A 15493-nucleotide genomic window follows, 5' to 3' on the forward strand; every position below is an offset into this window, starting at 1 on the left:
TTAGTCACAACTAAGAAGACAAATCCTTAAAATCATAGATCATGATGACGTTTTGATAGCACCAGCTCCTAGGAACTAACACCTGATATTTTAGTCAGTCTGATATGAATGTCCACATCTCTATTCCAGGATTATCTGTGATATTAAATTCAGTTGTACTGGTTTTGTATCACTATCTGTTGATTAAAGGTCCCATATCATGCCCATTTTCAGGTTCATACTTGTATTTTGTGTTTCTACTAGAACATGTTTACATGCTGTAATGTTAAAAAAAAAACTTTATTTTCCTCTTACTGCCTGCCTGAATATGCCTGTATTCACCTTCTGTCTGAAACACTCCGTTTTAGTGCAGTTCAATGGAATTAAAACAGAATTCCATTGCTAGGCAACAGTTTGGGTCCATGTTTACTTCCTGTCAGCTAATGTTATTATACACTGCAATAGGAAATAAACTGGGACACATTTAGAATGTTTATGTTTAAAACCGTGTAATGGTCTAAATATTGTATATTTGTGACATCACAAATGGACAAAAATCCTAACGGCTTGTTTCAAACGCACAATTTCTGAATACGGGCTTTGTGTATTTCTCCGTATATTGCCCGATTTGATAGTTTAACAGTATTTATATAGCACTTAAACCTGCTTTATAATATAAAAGACATGAAGGGATGATGTATTTTTGTAGTCCAACCAGGAAGTTCGCATTGCCCTGGTTCCCTCGACATAAAGCCAATGAGATTGTTTTGCGTTGGATTTTGGATTACAGCAGAAAATATATATTTTTTTATGTCATAAGATAAGATAAGATAAGATATTTCTTTATTAGTTCCGCAGTGGGGAAATTTGCAGTGTACAGCAGCAAAGGGGATAGTGCAAAAAACAAGATGCATCAGCTAATACAGTAATAAAAAGAGCTAAACAAAGTGTAACAAAATATGAACCATTTAAATAGAAGGAAGTATAAAAATAGGAGCAGTATATACAGTATTGACAATAAACAGACTATTAACAAAATGTGGAAAATGATATTGCACAGTGAACAAAACATTAAAATCTCCTCAGCTTGTGTTTAACCACAGACCTTATTTCAGGCATCTAACTGAAAACCCATTGACTTCCAGGCAAGGGAACCAGAAGTGCTAAAATGCGAACTCATTTCCAGCTTTTAGGACTCATTCCTGTAGCACTCTCTCATTAAAACATGTGAACAGCCAATATGAAAACTAGGTTGTTGCAGTGACACATTTAATTGAGAATTAACCATCAACACTAAAGCACTGTTAAAGCCTGAGCATCACCCACCTCATGAGCAATGAGTGGTTGGTGTAGTAACAGGTGTAGTAACAGGTGTAGTAGCAGGTGTAGTAGCAGGTGTAGTAGCAGGTGTAGTAGCAGGTGTCCTCCAAGTGGAGGTGGTGTAGAGCAGCTGGTTTGTGAGGGTTTATCATGAGAATAGGAAGATGGTCATGGTTAGGCATTGACCTTGAATAACTAAGGTTATGATAGGTCGTCGGGCAGCAAGTTTTGAGAGACTTTTTGCAAGTTTTTGCAATTTGCGGGTTATCTCCCAGACACAACCGATATGTATGTGTATTCTTCCTCTATAGACAGTACTATATTTAGCATTTTCCAGCTAATGCTAGATTTTTTTAATAGTTTATCAATATAAGAAGTAGGCGAATGTTCTCAACCCATTAAAGAACACTTAATCCTTCAGTTTATCTGAACAAAATCATCAAATTTGGAGATGCATAGTCTTCACTGGACAGTGAGTGTATGGAAAAATTGTAATCTGAAAAGTAACTATAGCTATCCGAAAAATGTAGTGCAGTATAAAGTATATATGCCTCTGAGATGTAGTGGAGTAGAAGTATAAAGTTGCATAAAATGGAAATACTCAAGTAAAGTACAAGTACCTTGAGTAAATGTACTTCTGCCACTGTATGCAGGAATATTAATAACCAGGTTTTTCATATTCCATGTTCCATTAAGTGTGGTTGATGTAGTAGCAGGTATAGTAGCAGGTGTAGTAGCAGGTGTAGTAACAGGTGTAGTAGCAGGTGTAGTAGCAGGTGTAGTAACAGGTGTAGTAGCAGGTGTAGTAACAGGTGTAGTAGCAGGTGTAGTAGCAGGTATAGTAACAGGTGTAGTAGCAGATATAGTAGGTGTAGTAGCAGGTGTAGTAGGTGTAGTAGGTGTAGTAGGTGTTGTAGCAGATGTAGTAGCAGGTGTAATAGGTGTAGTAGCAGGTGTAGTAGCAGGTGGAGTAGCAGGTGTAGTAACAGGTGTAGTAGAAGGTGTAGTAGCAGGTGTAGTAGCAGGTGTCCTCCAGGTGTAGTAGTAATAGCAGGTGTAGTAACAGGTGTAGTAGTGGGTGTAGTAGCAGGTGTAGTAGCAGGTGAAGTAGCAGGTGTAGTAACAGGTGTAGTAGGAGGTGTAGTAGCAGGTGTCCTCCAGGTGTAGCAGCAGGTGTAGCAGTAGGTGTAGTATCAGGTGTAGCAGCAGGTGTATCAACAGGTGTAGTAGCAGGTGTAGTATCAGGTGTAGTAGCAGGTGTAGCAGCAGGTGTATCAACAGGTATAGTAGCAGGTGTAGTAGGTGTAGTAGCAGGTGTAGTATCAGGTGTAGTAGCAGGTGTAGCAGCAGGTGTATCAACAGGTATAGTAGCAGGTGTAGTAGCAGGTGTAGTAGGTGTAGTATCAGGTGTAGTATCAGGTGTAGTAGCAGGTGTAGAGCAGCTGGTTTGAGGGTTTATCATGAGAATCAGAAGATGAAGAAGCAGTGATGAAGCTGCTGTGTGATGTAAAGATATAATGGAGGAGTGTTTGTGTATCAACAGTAGTTTCCTGGTGAATATAAAGACTGGGTCCCCCCTCCTTAGACCTTAGACCTGGACCGGGTCCCCCCTCCTTAGACCTTAGACCTGGACCGGGTCCCCCCTCATTAGACCTAAGCCTGGACACCCGGTCGGCAGAGTCCGCTGCAGCTCAGAGCTCCTGAGCTCAAACGGTCCTTCAGCCTCCAGGTAGCTAGGGTTACAGGCGCGCGCCACCGCACCCGGCGAGAAATAGAGCACGCTCACAGGGCTTTTAACGTGGACTGAGATGACGTCATCACGCTCACAGGGGTTTTAACGTGGACTGAGATGACGTCAACACGCAGCACGCTGCAGCAGCTTCTAGTGGTGGGAAATAAAACTGCAGCTGCAGTGATGAGAGGCTGCTGTTAAACATGAATCACTGTAAAACGTCATAACATCTTTATGATTTTATCTGATCATTAATGTGCTGATTTGTTAAATCTTTCTGTTTGTGGTGATCTCACTCTACAGTCATGTAACTATACATGAATGTACTCAACAACAGCCACAACTACATCTTTACTATATAAACTCGGAAAAAGAAGTTTGGAAATTTGTGTTTGGTGGATTATTTCTCTGTTGTTACATTGCTAATTGGCATTGTATTTATCATCGTTGGAAAGCCTGTTTATTTACCTTCACAATGATGTCCAACTTGTAAGGATCATGCATTTGTTGGATGAGCAGCACAGCTGATTATGTGGGTAGTGCCCAAGACAAATTTGCCAAAATGCTCCGTCAATGGTTAACAGTGTATTCTCCTGTTGGTATTGACTCTTGTTTTGAGTTGTTTGGTGGATTGGATGATTGAACTCTCTATCAGTAACGAGGAACAAACAAGACATATTGGCTATTTTACACTTTATTCATTTAATACACCGTCAGGAGCCTCAGTAGCGGTGGAAGATCCATACGCAGCCACAGCAGCCTGGCAGCTCCTCCTCATGCTGGTCACCAACCTGGTCACACGTTGCTGTGGGATGGCGTTCATTTTAAAGAGCTGCTGACTTGCCCAAAACTGCAGCAAAATCGATACGGTATGACCCTTGTGTCATTGAACCTCAGAGAAAATATTTCACCTTTCTAAAAAGATCAAACAGTCAGCAGGATGGGTCTGTGTGTTTGTATGGCCCTCTGCTGTGACAACTGACAAAGAAGAAAGTCAGGAAAGAAAAGACATTGAAGTGTTTTTCTGGCATGGCCAAAGTCTTTTTAACACCTGAGACATTGGAAAGCAACCAAGTTATAGTTGTTTTATTTCCCTCTGAGCATAATGACATCAGTTAAAGTCAGTTATCCTCATCTGATGTCACAATTTACGTGGAAAACAGTAAGTTGGTAGAAGAGCAGAGCAGAGCTGCAGATACTTCCTACGCGCATATATTGTAATTAGATGAGGACCACTAGGATTCTGTGTTATTTCCTTTATTTAAACGGTCGCTTCACTTTCACTGGAACGAAACTAACACCACAAAACACTGATAAAGGTGAATGGAAAAATGTTTTAGTGTAGGAGCTCAACAGGAAGCTCATTAATGTTTCTAGTTTTAGTTTGCCTCCACCTGCAGGACATGATGAGCAGTGTTCAGTGTGGCAGCAGCTGCAATGATGAAAGGCTGATAAAGCGATCACAGATAACACTGATAATAATAATGTGTTTATTTGTTTATGTCTGTTTGAATCACATATTTTTAGCGATACAGTCTCATAATATTTGATCTAATTTATTGTATCAACTCTATGTTTTTTTTAAATACTTTATTTCAAAAGTTCAATACAGTAGATTCAGAAACATTCAGATTTTTCACTACAATTCTACAAATATATTTTACTGTATAAAAATAAAATAAATTATACAACAAATAAACGGTAAGTAAAGGAAAAGATTAATTAAAACAAATTAAAAAATATCATATGTAATGTGCTGCTCTTCTGTTACCTAACTGTGTTATCATTAAAAATGATGAATGAAATTAATGTCTTTTTTATTTTATTTTATTATTATTGTGTCATGCATAAATAATATGCCCAGCCCAAACAGTCTTACAAGACACTATTATTTAGGAAATAAAGAAAAGACAAAGGCAGAAACCAGAGTAGCAGTATAAATTACAAATAATACTAAACAAATAAACCATCCTGATGTTTTTTCCGAGCTTTGAGAACCAAAGTAGCCAACTTATAAGCATTAAAATTAAATAGCCATTCCATTTTGTTATCATCTGAGCACCAAAACATTTCTGGATTTTGAGCACACATTTCATTTAAAATAGAAGTTCTTGACAATACAAAAGAAAATATGATTCATTTTCAACTTCTCCTAACTCGCATACTTACAGGATACTGGATGTTTTTAAATCTACCAACTTCAAGGACCAGAGGAAGGGTTCCTGTTCTTAACTGTGCAACTAAAGACCTTTGACTGCTTGATAAGTTTGCTATAACATAAGATTCAGTGCCATAATTGTGCTTGATTTGAATACATGCTCGTAATTTTGGTTTTAATATATTTTTCAACCATTTTTCTTCAAATCTAGCAAGTAACTTTCTTCTAATTGTGTTTATGCTACATGATTAAGTATTACTATATTACAATTCAGCTTCCTCAAAAATAGCATGACATTCTGTAGCCCATGGAGCATTATGTGATTTACTCCAAAGAAAAACCCTTCTCATTAATCCTGTATTGTGACATATTAAGCAAATGATTCCAGTCTTATTTCACATTTTCACATTAAGAAGAATGCCTTTTGCTTCTTCAACTCTTCTCAAAAATCACTTTGTAGAAAACAAAAACCAGGACTAGCAGCCCATCTAACCCACCCCAATAACCACAAAGAATACTGATAAAAAATATTCTTCATTCCACTTTAATATTTATATTATATCCAACTGTGCATGTTTCTAGATGAAATACAAAACTTGACTTCATAAATGAGGTCACTCACATTATATTTATAAAAATTGTTTCATCCGTGTGTGTCAGCATCTCATGTTTTATCAGCTTACTAGTAGAAAATAAATTCCATGTATATTGTTTTCCTTCAATATAACTGAGAATTGTATAGTTTGGTTCCATGTGTATCTTCTGCTATGTGCTGCTGCATGTGATTTATCTTATCCTTTTTATTAGAGAGCAAAATCTCCCCCGAACAGCCAACAACTGTCCTCACTGACTTGGTTCATTACTTTATCATAACATTTTTAAAAATGATCATCTGTCGGTAGCAAAACATCTGCATGAACCGCTATCATTAAGAACATGAGTAAAATGATGAGATGACATGAGTTTAAAGTTCACTGTGGAGTATTTTAATAATCTGAGAGCATGAGCAAAAAACCTTTTCATCTTACAAAACACTCCTCTTAAAAATCAGTCCAAACAATACATTAAAATGAAACAAAACAACAGTTAATGAATGAAAAAGAAGAATGAAAAATCCATAGACGCAGATACGTAACATCTTCCATAGCTTCACATTTTAACCATCATCACACTTCTGTTAGACTCCTTGGATTTTATTAGCTGTGAGAGAGAAAAGACAGACAGCATTTAGTCGGTGCAAATAACATGATTTAGATGATGACATTACTGAAATCATGGCTTTTATTTGATTACATTATCAAAATGTCTTACTGGGTGAACCCTCGTCATACATTAGTTAGATTCTTTTATGCAGGAGATACTGAAATCTGAATCTTCTGCTCACCTGCTCTGCATTTTTGTCCACTTCAGGGCGTGTCTCGGAGGCACAGAGGTGGTCGGGTGGTAGAAGGTACATCCAGGTCGTTTACACTGCCCCGCAAAGCGACAAGGCTGTAGATCAGAGATAACAAGAGTTAGAGAGTCGGACTGCACCTTAGGGCTTTGTGCAAAATGTCCTGACTGGAATGCATGAGTGCAAATAAAATAGCAACTTTCATATAAAAGCACTTCATGAGAGCTCCACATCCACACTTTAAAAATATCTTACCTTGGGATGATAAAACGGACAGTCCATCTTCTTGCACTCTGGGAAGAAGCGGCACTCACCGGTGGTTTGCACTGGCTGCACTGCTGGAAACACAAAGAGTCAAGTTAGCATCCATAAGTAACACAATGACGGAGTGTATGACTATTTTGGTCATGGGTTTCATACACTTACTGTAATAAAACTTCTAAAAGAAAAAATCATATCAGATGGGGGACCCTCATACAAAATCTTATCAAATGGGGATCCGTGGTCTAAATTGTGTCAATTGAGGGGTCTTTGACATGTAAACATTTGGGAACCACTGGTTTAAACTGTCCAAACTGTTTTAGGCAGAGAGAGTCTGAATGACAGATGTACTGTAATGAGAGAGTACCTGGCCTGGGTGGAGGAGCAGCTGTGCTTCTTCGGCTGACATGAGTGAAGGGACAGTCTGGCTTGGTGCACCTGGCGTCGTATTTACAATTAGGATGCACAAAAAGGCATTTCTCCCCAAACTTGCAAGTGGGAAAAGTCCTTCAGAAAAAAACATAGAATTCAAGATTTAGTAAGTCGCCAAGCGATTTAAAAAAAAAACAACTCCATTATCATTTCTTCAGATTATGAACAGAAATACTCACTTGCACTGTGTTGTAGGGTGGTGGTACAAGCACTCATCTCCACTTTTACAGACCGGCCAGAACTTGCAGCGCTCCATCGCCTTCTGTCTCTTTAAAGGGACGGCATCCTCTTCCTCTATCTCCATCGCATCATCTGTCAAAAGGAGGACAGGATGTAAAAACCCCTTTACTGAAGCACTCTGTAACTGTGTTTATGAAATGTGCAATAAAAAATAAATTAAACTATTATTATTTGCACCTTCACATTCTGATGATGGGACTACTCCCTGTAGTCTTTGATGGACGCTGACTTTGGGCTCCCTGTTGCCGTGGACAATCGCCTCGGTGACCTTTGCGGGCGGTCTCACGTCATCCATCTCTATCTCACAGTCTGCGAGATTCCCCAGCGGGCTCGGCACCCCGTCTAATGTCACGATGAACTTGGGGCTGGCAGAGTCGCCCCTCTCCTTGCTGGTGTGAGGAAAGAAAAAGAGGAAATAAAACATGTGACAAATGCTCATGTAGAAATGTAGAAATCGCTGAGAGCATACTCTTATAATGTGTGTGTGTGTGTGTACCTGGCCTGGACAGTGCGTGGTACAGCAGACTGGACTTCCCCTTTGACCGGAGGACGCTGCTGGCTTTTGGCTGTAGATTCTCCCAGCTGCGGTCGACTCACTATGAAGGAGCGGGTATCAAATGGCTTTGCATCGCCTCCTGCAGCAGCCGCAGTGACCTCAACCCCTAGAGGTTCACATATAACACATCACTGAAGACAATCCACTTTTTTAAAGTTGCCCCATAAAAGGAAAATGTGCAAAAAAAGACTCACCATAGTCACTCTGCTCTCCTCTGTCATTCCTCTCTGCTAAGTCCAACTGGAGGCGTGAAGCTAAAGATCTCGCTGGAGCTGTGAGGAAAACATCAGTAGAGTCATCAGTGGATTAAATACAGATTTTTTTTTAAATTTATATTAGTTACCTCACTACATCACTGGGATTCTGGCTTTTGGGTGTCAGGGTGTTTAACCTCTTCAACTCCTTGAGGGAATTGGCACTCTCGGCCGACTTTACTGTCTTTCAAAGGTCGTAGCAGGCTCAGTTTTAGAACTTGACACACAGTGCTGAGCATCTCAAATTAATCTTCAGGTTTCCAACTTTCACATGATGTACACCACTTCTGTGTGACATATACTGCTGACATGCTATCTCTGCCTAAAGACCCCCTAACAGCCCCCTAAAAAAAAGAATGGTCTATGGTTAAAGAGGGGTGGAGTGGAAGAGGTTTAAGCAGTGCTCAGCAAAAGGCACTCAATATGCTGCAGTAATTCCATTCTTCACACACCAGGTCTAGAGGGAGGTAGCTCTGCGGAGGTGTAGGCCTGATTCCTGGGGGTCAGGCTGTGGAGGTGCTCCTGGACCAGCTGGATGGCTGCAGTCATCTCTTCGCTGCTGGCCACGCGAGTACGAGGCGCCACAGGAACAGTCTGCCTCTGAGGTACTGGGGGGCGGGGGGGAGAGAGAGGTCAATGTGAGAAAAGGATAACGGAAAACTACTGATATTCATGACCTGCAGTTAATTAACGGAACGCTCATGGTTATAGTGCGTTAAAACATACTTGTGGGGTAGGCTGTAGTTTTGGTGATTGAGTCCTGAGCCTCAGAGATGGCCTTCAGTATTAGATTCCTGTTGGCTTGCTTGCCTGGAGGGAGAGTGGGCCTGAAAGAACGGAGTATTGTTAAAGCTCAGCAAAGAATGTCAGCTGTCTGATCATTTAAGAGAAGTCAGTGCTGGATTGTCTTGTTGTTCCTTTTTAGAGGAAGTGAAAATATGATAACTAATGCAGAGTAAAATATGGCTTCCAACTGAATACAAATACCTAGAACAAATCACATTAGCTACATGATTTTGGTTATTAACAATGAATTACAATCCCTCTATTTTGATAATGTATACAATATAATGTTAGTAAAAATATCATATGATGTGTTGACACTGACTTGCGTTCTGGTTTGGAGGGTAGGGACACTCTACTGGACATGCCTCTGCCTCCATAGCCCGCATCCTCCTCCTCCACATCATCGCTGTCTTCATCTGCCGCTCGGTTCACTCGCACCACCGAACTCGCTACCGGCGCCTTTCGCTTCCGTGACAACTCATCCTGCTGAACAAAAGATGGCAGATCGTTATCATTACGGATCTTTACCTTACACCTGTCTGACACTTTGTCAACAGAAAAGAGGCTTTCGTCGAATCACAGTACCTTACTGGATCCGGTTCTGGGGGTTCTGCTGCTTCTGCTGCTGTCCTGCTGCCGGGAGTGAGAGGATCCTTCTGAGGGTCGACACGTGTCCGCAGAGCTCATCGATGAGAACTTGCTCTGACCCGGCCTGTAGATTTCAGCTGTGGGTCTACTCGCTGCGCCGCGTGTTCGACCGTGGTTGGTGCCTATTTCTACAGGATCCTCAGCCATGAGGTCATCGTCCATCTCTGGTTTGATGTCAATAACGGCCTCTAAGGGGAGCGGCTCCATGAGGGGCTTAACGGTGGAGGTGAGTCGAGAGGAACTCTTCTCCAGGCTGCCTCTCCTGATAACAAACGGACATATAAAAAGGCTCTGTAATGTGTGTTGTTTAAGACGATGAAACATGAGGACAAAGAAATGATTCTAGCTTTGCATCAGGCACCTGCTTTCATGAGCGGAACTGGACACGCGTGCTTCAGTCCTATCAGAGCGTGAGCTGGACACCGTCAGCAGCTTCAACTCCTCCGCTCTGCTGTCCTCGCTTACGGATGACCGGCTCTTCCCAGCCACGGTACCACCGTCAGACTGGAGCTGTTGTCTACTGAGCGATGCAGGCTCTGTAACAACCATGTAGGCAAATGGAGGAAGAAAACATGAGCTTGTGTGACACACTAAAACCACAGGCGATGTGCTTTCAGTACAGTTATCACTTCAGCTGGTTAATAAGTGCAGAAAATGTACTTACCGACTGCAACAGATCTTAACTTCTCGAGGACTCCTTGTAGCCTAAAATCAAGACATAAAACATGTTATGACCAGAATAAGGATCAGGATCAATATGTTGTTCAGAAAGGCTGGCTCAGTGAATGCCTTAGTGTTCTACTGAACCATTCAGGAGGTCTTTTGTTCCAGCAGCTGTCAGATTTTTTAATGAACATTCTCAGATATATGGCCTAGATCCATGGTACCTCTCAGCTGTTGATTATGTCTCAAAGGGCTTCTTATGATGTTATTTATTTATTGGTGTATTGTAAATACTGTGTTTGTTGTTGTCTGACTTGGTGGCAATCGAATTTCCCCACGGGGATCAATAAAGATGTCTATCTATCTGTCTATCTAACTGCTGCATGTTAATGTGAAATTTAAATTTGACAGGAAATGTAAACTTTTTGTGCTCTGTTTTCATCGTACCATTCTGTGAATTTACTAGTGTTGTTTCCGAGGAAAAGGGAGAGATCGTCAGCCATCTGTTGGGAGGTTTTCTTGTTTGCTACCATCACCATAATATAGTCAGGAAGCTCTTCATCTAAATTGGGTAAAGAGAGGAAACACAAGTTACTGCATGTAATGTGAGATTGGAGTATCAAACAGCTGTTACAAGATCGTCATCTTATCACTTACCAATATATGCACCGAGCTCTTGAAGCTTGCCTTTGATAGCAGCCTGCAACAGACCAAAAGTACAGTTATGTTAGGCAAGGCAAGGCAGCTTTATTTGTAGAGCACATTTCAGCAACAGGGCAATTCAAAGTGCTTTACATAAACATTCAAGAACATTGCGACAAAGTGCAAAAGAACATTAAGACATAATTAAAACAGTTATAAAAACATTAAAGATTAGAAAGTAAAAACAAGCTAAAAATAAAAGCTATGATAGAAGCTAAAATAGAGTATAACACACAAGAGTAAAAGCTCTAGTGCAGTATATAAGATTATTATCTGGTTCAATAAAAGGCAGCAGCAGCAAACAGGAAAGTTTTAAGCTTTGATTTAAAATAACTCAGAGTTGGAGTTGGTCCTGCAGGTTTCTGGGAGCTTGTTCCAGATATTTGGTGCATAAAAACTGAACATTGCTTCTGCATGTTTAGTTGTGACTCTGGGGACACTAAGCAGACCTGATCCAGATGACCTGAGAGGTCTGGATGGTTCATAACATAGCAGAAGATCAGAAATGTATTTTTGCACCTAAAACATTTAGTGCTTTGTAAACCAGCAGGAGTATTTTTGAAATAGATAGATAGATAGTAACGTTATTGATCCTGAGGGAAATTCAAGTTTGCAGCATCACAGATCCATAGTGCAAAACATGTTAGTAAAAAGGCAGTGAAAAAGTTAGTAGTGCAAAGTACAAAAAAAATATACCAGATATTAAAAATACAAGGAGATGAAGAAAACTGTTAAAACTGAATATAGTGCAGGGTAACAGCTGAGATACAGGACTATTAAAAAAGTGAGTATAGTGCAGAAGAGACTGTTAAACATGAGTATAGTGCATTGTAACTCCAGTAGCTTAGTCTAAAGTGCACTGTGTGCATTATTATTAATTAACTCAATTCTCTGAGAGACAGGGAGACAGTGTAGAGACCTCAGATTGACTGCTATGATCCACTTGCTTGGTCTTAGTGAGGACTCTAGCAGCAGCAGGTTGTGAATCAGCTGCAGCTGTCTGATCCATCAGATAATGATTATTATGCAGCTACACATGGACAGCATGTTGGCTGCTCTGACATCATTCACATGCAACATTACAGTTACTTATCGTTACTACAGCATATTCCCTCAAACAAAAAGCTGCTAACACGTGTGTAAACCTGCCTGCTTGGTTTATTATCAACCGATGAAGCAAACAACTTCTCCGGCCTTGAAGACAACAACCTTGTTCCCATCTGGCTGACTGATGCTAACATCGTGTTATGCTACACTAACCTAAACCCAGGCTTTTAGGGTCGTTTATATAGCTCATATTCAGCCCGTAATGTTACTCACTCTTATCTTCTTGCTGATCTCTGCGCCGATCTCCATGTTTATCGTTTTATTCAAGTAAATAAGTTATAAAAAGAAGCGACTGTTTCTCTCTCCAGCTTCACCGCTAGCAGCTAACCAACAGGGACTACTGTGACGTAGTGGTCACGTGGTTGAAGAAGGGAGCCGAACAGGGACAAATAATCAAGGAATAAATCATTCGACTTTTTTTTTTGTTTTTTATTTCTTCTCTCAATTTGTAAATTAATATTTCAAACAGTAGAATAAGCTCATGCACAGTGTCAGCAATACAAACTTACATCAAATTCACACAATATAAAAATATATATATAATAGCCTCAGGCTGCAATCAAAAAAGGAATCAAATCACAAACACCACAAACGACATCAGCAATTGATTGATTGATTGATTATTGCTATTTTATTATAGTCTAGTTTTTACTTAACATTGTTTTACTTCTATTACTGTTGTTATAGCTTTTAATTCTATGTTATTATATTTGTATTATTTGATTGACTGGTGTGCATTGGTGTCAAATTATCATACTCATTTTTAAGATGTTGAATTGTTTCGGTCTTTTCGGTTGTTTCCACAGTTCACACTTGTTCTGTCTTATTTTCAGCTTGTCAGTCCTTTGTGAAGCACTTTGAAATGCAATAACCTGTATGAAAGGTGCTATACAAATTAAGTTTTATTGGTTGATTGATAAAAATATCCCAAAAATGAGACTATATAATATATGTGCAACAAAATGCAATAGATAAAAGAAAACTTGATGGGAGATGCAAAATAAGTGATTTTTTCTCTCAACAAGTCGAGTTAAAATAGAGGAGGTGGGGTTGAGAAGCAACCAGTCTACAATATTATAAATCTTTTGCCTCTGTTTTTCTCCCTACATACAAATCAGGCGTCAGTAACAAGATTGTATGCATGAAGGTGATATTTTGTGTCTGATTTGTATGTGAATGATCAGCAGCTTCTATCTTTTTCAAGAGTTTTCTCTGGATTTTCACTACACTAATGAGGAAATAATCTGTGATAATTACGGTAAAACAAAGACATATAGGTAAGATTATGCAATAATCTTTTTTTCGTCTTGGTTGTTGTACTGTGCAGTGATAATATCATGTCTTCATGGGCAGAAAGGAAGCAAACATAAAGGCTATTTCATCCTTGAGTGCTGTATCCACAAGATGGTGCAAGAGACCATTAAGAACACCCCACTGTGAGGACATGTCATATTCCCTAAAGGATGACTTACTCCAATAAACAATGATCAAATCTGATTCAGAAACCTAAATCTGGAATCACTGACAGACCATTCACATAGGGAATTTAACCATAGACAGATTGGTAAGCAAAATACAGGATTATGGTTTTAATATAAGATAAGATAAGATAAGATATTCCTATATTAGTCTTAATTCTGTTAAACTGACATAATCATAGACATTGTACCTCATTTTATACAATCTAAAGGCATTCTGGGGTGCAAGTGCAAGAAATTTGTGTTGCAAGTTAAGAAAAAGTATATGAAACAACCTTTGTTAAATCACTTACAGTATGTCAGTGTTAGAGTTTAAATTTACTTTCATTTAAAATAACGTTAAAATGCTGTATTTTACAGCACATGTCTTTTGCTTTCTAGTGTCCATAGCTGTATGTTTTCCCTCAGATATTATTTCCTGTTTTGCAGCCCCTCAATGCCAAACAACAATGACGGGAAGGATCTTGCTCGCCGTCTAGACGAGCATCGAACACACTCTCAGCCACTGCCGTCTGCTCCGTCTCTCTGTCTGCTTTGTTCACACTGTCTGTGTTAATCAGCGCTGATGCACAAATTGTTTAATGTGTTGAAACATCAACTTTTCTCCACAATCACATTGTGCCTCAGTTATATAAGAACAACGATGAGTGTGGATTATTCTGTTTGGTCTCAAGTTTTGTCAACCTTTTCCAGTCTGGCTTCAGAGGTTCAAGTCAAACTAATGCAGCATCAGTTCCCTTGAGAAATGACAGAACAGGGTTATTCATGCATTTAAACGTGTTTATTGGTCCCACAGGTACAGCATATATCCACATGGGACCAAAACCTTCAGGTCATGTGTCCTTCTAAATCACCAAGAAACCATGCACTCATACTTGAGCCTAATGGCCACTTAAATAATATGTCATACACACCGCAATTCGCTGTTACCATTTATCTTGAGGGGGAAGCAGGAGCAGAGTAGTTTCCTTTTCTATCTGTTTTCAAAGGGACTGAAAGAGAACCTTGAATGGCCCCGATAGAAACCCAGCAGCATGGCAGAAACAAATACCACTCAGGGCAGAGGGGTGCTCTACCTCACTGTTGTTCATTTCTCGAGTGCTTAATTGGATCAAGGCAGAGGCAGGACCTCTGCGGTGACCCCTGTAACAATAGTATTGCAACAACATCCATCAGCAGAGCCAAAACAGACCCTTTTTTTTACTGTACTGTACCATCACACGCAGCCAGTCTGCCCTGCTGCTGCATGTTCTGAGGCACAGTGGTGGTGTATTTTTATCATCCAATGTGTACGCTCTCTTGTTCAGCATTTCTGTGTTGGTGTGGTGCAGCGCACACCAGGTGCATGATCATTATACAGGCCACAAATATTATACATTATCATCACATCACATGACCTTACCGTACTAACTATTTCTTGCCAAAAAACATCTTAAGTGCAGCGAGAGTTGGCAGATCCTAGTTCCGCTCGGCATGAAATTGTTATCAGTCTTCTTATCATCTTTGAAAGAAAGCGAATACGTGTATTTCTTCACATGTTTAACTGTTCCTTTAACATGTGCCAAGAAGAAGGCACCCTTTGGCGTCTGTATAAGACGCACCGGGCTTTCAAGTAACTACAATATGTAAACCCATCCGCGTCAATAAAGTGGTCGGGGAGTGTGGTGACGTAGTTGAAAGAAAGAGTGAAAAAAAACACATAAGGTGGGTGGGAGGAGAGGTTATAGAGGAGTGTCATAGTTTGACACGCTGGGCTACCCAGTGCGTTACAAAGTGACGCCAAA

At 40.0% G+C, this 15493-nt stretch overlaps 1 protein-coding gene across 3 annotated transcripts; it reads right to left on the minus strand.

Moving 5' to 3' along the window:
* Positions 1-6152: 6152 nt before the first annotated feature.
* On the minus strand, positions 6153-12608 carry zc3h14 (zinc finger CCCH-type containing 14). 3 transcript variants are annotated; one of them, XM_037751416.1, is made up of 17 exons: positions 12445-12608; positions 11080-11122; positions 10870-10984; positions 10424-10464; positions 10121-10295; positions 9697-10021; positions 9434-9597; positions 9052-9152; positions 8778-8933; positions 8266-8343; positions 8012-8177; positions 7693-7904; positions 7455-7587; positions 7211-7350; positions 6838-6917; positions 6574-6680; positions 6153-6389 (listed from the first exon to the last, which is right to left on the minus strand). In XM_037751416.1, the coding sequence occupies exons 1-17, from the start codon at positions 12478-12480 to the stop codon at positions 6386-6388; spliced, it is 2076 nt and encodes a 691-aa protein (XP_037607344.1). In that variant the 5' UTR covers positions 12481-12608; the 3' UTR covers positions 6153-6385. The 3 variants fall into 3 exon arrangements, with proteins under 3 accessions (XP_037607344.1, XP_037607343.1, XP_037607342.1); XM_037751415.1 differs by having other exon boundaries at positions 6838-6920; positions 9434-9594; positions 12445-12607; XM_037751414.1 differs by having other exon boundaries at positions 6838-6920; positions 12445-12607.
* Positions 12609-15493: the final 2885 nt, after the last annotated feature.

This window comes from Sebastes umbrosus, chromosome 18 (assembly GCF_015220745.1).
Source record: "Sebastes umbrosus isolate fSebUmb1 chromosome 18, fSebUmb1.pri, whole genome shotgun sequence".
Lineage (NCBI taxonomy): Eukaryota > Metazoa > Chordata > Actinopteri > Perciformes > Sebastidae > Sebastes > Sebastes umbrosus.

What these genes read in the sequence shown, in the direction of transcription:
- zc3h14 (XM_037751414.1), bottom strand. Translation starts at nt 12,480, where the DNA reads ATGGAGATCGGCGCAGAGATCAGCAAGAAGATAAGA. An exon ending in ACTAGTAAATTCACAGAATG is followed by an intron (nt 10,465 to 10,869) that starts GTACGATGAAAA and finishes TCTTGATTTTAG; the next exon opens with GCTACAAGGAGTCCTCGAGA. An exon ending in GTCCGTTTTATCATCCCAAG is followed by an intron (nt 6,681 to 6,837) that starts GTAAGATATTTT and finishes TCTGATCTACAG; the next exon opens with CCTTGTCGCTTTGCGGGGCA.